The sequence below is a fragment of the Octopus bimaculoides genome, chromosome 4 (genome assembly GCF_046866305.1).
Source record: "Octopus bimaculoides isolate indiv1 chromosome 4, ASM4686630v1, whole genome shotgun sequence".
Lineage (NCBI taxonomy): Eukaryota > Metazoa > Mollusca > Cephalopoda > Octopoda > Octopodidae > Octopus > Octopus bimaculoides.
The window spans coordinates 2041567-2047499 of record NC_142931.1 but is presented as its reverse complement, the minus strand read 5'-3'; the positions used below and the strand labels follow the sequence as shown (position 1 = coordinate 2047499).

The 5933-nt window shown below is 37.4% G+C and overlaps 1 protein-coding gene across 3 annotated transcripts in view; it reads right to left on the bottom strand.

Annotated features, from left to right (window-relative positions):
- LOC106869043 (LHFPL tetraspan subfamily member 3 protein) overlaps positions 1-5534 on the bottom strand; it is a 21858-nt gene extending 16324 nt beyond the window's left edge. The window contains exons 1-2 of one of the 3 annotated variants that reach the window (XM_014914551.3): positions 5186-5534; positions 475-965 (exon numbers count right to left, since the gene is read on the bottom strand). In XM_014914551.3, the coding sequence (XP_014770037.1) occupies positions 475-883 (409 nt within the window). In that variant the 5' untranslated portion in view covers positions 884-965; positions 5186-5534. Of the gene's footprint in view, positions 1-474; positions 966-4682; positions 4871-5185 lie in introns of those variants that run through there. The other 2 variants (XM_052966855.2, XM_014914552.3) reach the window with 2 other exon arrangements.
- Positions 5535-5933: the final 399 nt, after the last annotated feature.

The window sequence follows — 5933 nt, the reverse complement described above, 5'->3', positions numbered from 1 at the left end:
ACACCATAGAATGCAGTTTCTATGTCCACTTTCAGAATACATAAAACCGTGTTTGACTAATTAATTGATTTCTTATCAGTGTTGAAAAGTTAATAGATTTCCCTGAAATAATGTGGTTTGACTGATAGAAACGTTAGCGTTGACTAAACGGATCAACGATAGACCAAACAGACCAATGATTGATCGTCTCGTCCCTTGAAGGGGTAATACAGATTCGCATTATCTTATGTGTTATTCCTTTGTAACATTATAGAGTGTGAGTTTAGGTGAGTTTGGCTGCTGTTTAGAGAGAAATCTGAGTATTTACATTGTGGGTCCCCTACTGACTCTTTTGTCCTTTATTAAATTTGATTTAGGGAGAAATTTCTAACAGGTCGCTCAACCACGTAAGTGTCCCCTTTATTATATGCAATAGTTTGGTGTTATTTCCATAAATTTAGTGCCTTGCGTCTGTGAAATATTTGTAGGACTCACCCGATAACGTTTGTATCCATCCACATATCTTGAGGACTGTTGCAGTATTTAGGAAGAAGAACAGTAACAAGCAAAGTACACAAATAATAAACAACAGAGCTGAGAAACCAACGAAGAATCCGGCCGCCTTAAACGAAGCATTCAGTATAGACTCCATATTAGTAAATTCCCCGATACATTGGAAATCAGTAGATCCTGCAGTTCTTTCGCAATATTCATAGAGTCCGAAGAAACCTATATCCGGCGAGTTCATTGTATCACCAAACCATTGAGGTTGAATGAAGACGACAATATTTAACAGTGTGAAACAGATTGTAAAAATGCCCCACAGCACAGCGATAGCACGGGAGTTTCTCACGTAGTTAGTGTGATATACTCGGGTGATATCGCTGTAGTATTGGACCTCCATCTTGCTTTGGTTTCTTTTGTAAAGATGATTGGGGTTAGGTCTTCTCCTCGGAAGCCGTTCGGTTTTAATTAACAAAAATTCTCTGTAAAAGAAAAAAAAGCAATAACGATTAAATATACAATAAGTTAAATAAAGTTAATGGTCGAATGTTATAAAACTTCATTCTGTTACGTAACGTGAAACATTAAAAAAAAATGGGGTTACGATTTCACTCTCAGACAAGTTCAGTCTTGCTAGAAATCTCCAGAAACTTCTTTTCAGAGCTGCTATTTGAATACAATTATTAGATTTATAAGCCCTAAAAATTCACTCCATAACTGCCCACGGGAATATGGCGTAGTAGTTTAAGAGCGCAGGCTACTAACCCCAAGATTCCGAGTTCGATTCCAGGCAGTGACCTAAATAATAATAATAATAATAATAACATCGAAAAATACTTTAGGAATGAGAACCCAAGTTCGAAATTTCCCCAAGACACCTGATGAAGGCTGGAGGGTATATCAGCCGAAACGTTATGTTAACAACAAACAAGATGAGGACAAATATCCGTCAAATGTAAATAATGCTATTTGAATGTTGTTTGTTATACTAATTCTCACCCCAAATCAAAAACTGCCATATTTAAGATGTGTCTCTTTGTTATGCTATACCTGTAACGTTTCATATCCACACAAATTTAGTTTTATGATTTTCTTAGCAAAATCATTAGAGTATCGCACAAAATTCATGCGTTGTTTAGTTATATTTCTTTACGTCTTGAATTCAAATCCTATTGAAGTCAACTTCACGTTTCAGCCTTCTGGAGTCAATAAAACAAAGTATTTGTAAGATAGTAAGGTCAATTTAATATTCCTGTAAAAACTCGCAGACGTGGATGGAATTTTAGCAGAAGACTGGACAAGGCAACATCGTAGAATCCTCCAGAATTAATATTTTGTAATGTTACAGGCAAAAGAACCCTCCTAAATTCACCATTCTTGACATGTGTTGCAACATCAAACACACGATGCCCACTAGTCCAAACAATAACAGTAGCTAAAAGAAAATCATAATATATAAGCTAAATGAAGACACGATCCTGACTAGTGGCCGTCCTAAATAGGGGACGTTTTCTGTGCAACCCTCCATTTAAAAGTCAATATCATGTAACCAGATCTTCAACACCATAAATGAAAATTAAAACAAGCTGCATGAACCATTTCAAATGAGTTTTGTCTTGTACAAGATGTCTAATCAATTATCACTTCCACTAATTACAGTTATCAACTCCATTAATTACAGTTATCACCACTTCTACTAATTACGATAAATAAAACTCTCTTTCGCACCAACAAAGGATCCTCTACGTAATCACTCCATCTACACAAAATGACAGCATAATCTTCCTCAAACCATTTGAACTCAGTGAATATTGTAGACCTACATACTCCCTGCAAATCAGTTATATGGTCATGATTGGAATGTCTTTGACTTGCTCGATCAAGGCTGACCTGGGGTTAAACAGCACCACCAGGATATCATCTTTCACCCTTTTACAATTAACGTAAATTAATTTCTCATTGAATTAAAATGTCATATCTCGCTTCTCTATAACAACAACAACAACATTAGACATTGAAGCAGACGCAACGTGTTTGATATTCATTGACGGAGTTCGATCAGTTTGTATCAATTGATCGAACAAGAAGCAGGGTGGGGTGTGATAGTGTGGGCTGGGGTAGACGGTGCACAGAAGAACCACGAAGGAATGTTTTTAAATGTTTGTGGATGAAAACTGGAGAATAATAGAGATGGATCGTAACGATTAATCGATGCTTGAAGAGATCGATGACTTATTATATCATTGCTCCAGCATGAGCAGAATCATAACAGATTAAAATCTTTTTGTTTACAGAAGTGAATAATTTTAAGTCATTTAATTTTCATTGCAATCGAATTATAATGTAAAACACATATTTTACACAAAATGATAGATGCTGCAGCGAAGTTTTTTTTATTCCATTAAACGTTTCTAATAAAAACAATTTCGTCAGATGAAAGCTTACAGGCTCAAACTTCGAAGTTACTGACACGAGTCTTCTTGTGAAAGTTTCATGTGTGTGTGTGTGTGTGTGTGTGTGTGTGTGTGTGTATGTGTGTGTGTGTGTGTGTGTGTGTGTGTGTGCGTGTGTGTGTGCGTGTGTGTGTGCGTGTGTATTTGTAAGTTCGTATGTATGTATTATGTTTGTATGTATGTGTATATATACATATATGCATGTTTATATACATACATATATAAATGCATTTTTATATATATTATATATATATATATATATATACATATATATGTATATATATATATATATATATATAGATAGATAGATAGATAGAGAGAGAGAGAGAGAGAGAGAGAGGGGGAGATCATGTGTGTGTATGTATATATTGTTTTATATATATGTATACGAATATGTATATAAATATGTAAGTATGCATGCATGTATGTATGTCTGTGTATGCATGTATGTATATATGTATGTATGTATTATGTATGTATGTACGTGTGTGTGTGTGTGTGTATGTGTGTGTGTGTGTGTGTGTGTGTGTGTGTGTGTGTGTGTGTGTGTATTTGTCAGGAGGAAGACGCAGTGACGTTAGAGTCTGGTCAATCTGGAACACTTAATGGTCAGTTTGACCAGCTGTTAGTGGACATGTGCAGGAAACACGTGGAAGAAGATTTTGTTGTTGTTTCTAGCAGGCAGAATAACCATGTAGGGGATTGATGGGATGGAAAAGAGAGCCAATTCGACGGGGTTTGAACTTGGAACGCAGACGGAAGAATTAAATGTTTTTCGTTTCTTTTTGCCATTTTTATTCCTGTCCTGGGCCGACGGCTGTACCATAATAATGACCACAAACAACAACATTGGTGATGACGATGATGATGGTAGTGGTGGTGGTAGTGGTGGCAGTGGTGGTAGTGGTGGTGGTGGTGGTGTCATGTCTGTACAAAACCACGACTGTCTATGGTGGCGGAGTGCCTTCTCTTCCCAAAAAACTTGTCAGAAAAGCAGTGGAATAGCTAGTTTCTGCCGCCCGGGGGGAGTTACCCCATGAAAGCGTCACACGAGGCGGCCCACCGCACTCACCCCCTCGTCCCGTCACTGAAGAAAATAAAGTAACAATGAGACCAGAAGGAAACCTTTGAATAGAAGGTTGATCTTCGAGTAATAGCAGCTAAATCTCCCTCAAATTACTGTGTTGAAAAAAAAGGCTACATTGGATAATGTCGATAGATAATGCTTGAAATATGAAAGACGGGATTGTCACGGATGGAATATTTTTGGCAGGTCGGCTGGTTGAAGGCTGGCCAGAGGCCAAACCATAACAACAACGGTAAATATGATAGTAAATAGTAGGCACAAGGTTAGCAGTTTTGAGGGGCGGGGAACTTTCGAGACCATTGACACCCGTACTTAAGTGATAGCTTATTTAATCAACCCCGGAGAGATGAAAGGTAAAGGTGGAATTTGGATTCAAATAAATAATAATAATAATAATAATAATAATAATAATAATAATAATAATAATAATAATAATAATAATAATAATAATAATCTTTTCTACACTAGGCACAAGGCCCGAAATTTGTGGGGATGGGGCCAGTCGATTAGATCAACTCCAGTACGCAACTGGTACTTAATTTATCGATCTCTGTAGGGTGAAAGGCAAAGTCGACCTTGGCGGAATATAATAATAGTAATACAATACGAAAAATAATGAAAATAGTTAAATAAAATGGTGAAACTTAGAAAGACTTTACCTGATTATGAAATTAATAAACCAGATTATTAATAAACCAGCTACATTTACCTTGGAGTATATATATTTATAAACCAGCTGTATTTACTGATGAAAACAGACTTTAAATCATCCACAGATTGAACGTAAAAGTTTATTGCTTGAGAAGACAGAGAATTTCTAAAACAAGAAACGAAAGGTCAATATCACACACACACACACACACACACACACACACACACACACACACACACACACACACACACACACACACACACACACACACACACGCTAACACAACCAGTCCTCTCGCATTCTTTCTCTAACACACGTCTTATTTACACCATTCTCTCTCTCTCTCTCTCTCTCTCTCTCTCTCTCTCTCTCTCTCTCTCTCTTTCTCTCTTTCTCTCTCTCTCTCTTTCACCCCCATATAACAGACACACACATACACTTAGACATTACAAACAGATAGATAGATGGATAGATAGTTAGATAGATAGATAGATGGATAGGTTAACTTACTAGCTGCATTTGTCCCAAAGTGAACAGTAGTTTCAATGGTTGTTTGATCCTAAAGTGGCTCTCACTATCTACATCCAATGACACACTCATACTGGTTGGACAGGTAGAGCTGAAGGCTGGAGGCGGACAAACCTGTTGGACAGGTAAAGCAGCCGTTATGAGTGTGTGTGTGTGTGTGGAGGTGAAGAGAGCGACGGCTGAGAGAATAAGACGAGGCTCGTGAATGAAGAAGAGCGGGAGAGAAGCGGGGTAAATGCGGCGGCGGCGGGTTAAGAGTTTGCATGCTTTTCACAAGACACCCGGGACAGAGCTATGTGGATGTTGTATATCGGGTGGGGAAATTAAAAGTAAATAAAACTCAGAATTTCTTTGTAGTGTACGAAGAGAGGAGAAGGTGTACGCGAGCGCACACACAAACACACACACACACACACACACACACATATATATATATATATATATATATATATATATATATATATATATATATATATATATATATATATATTCTTCTATTCTTTTACTTGTTTCAGTCATTTGACTGCGGCCATGCTGGAGCACCGCCTTTAGTCGAACAAATAGATCCCAGAACTTATTCTTTGTAAGCCCAGTACTTATTCTATCGGTCTTCTTTGCTGAACCGCTAGGTTACGGGGACCTAAACACACCAAGCGATGGTGGAGGACAAACAGACACAAATAACAAATACATACATACATTTATATTGGACGGGTTTCTTTTAGTTTCC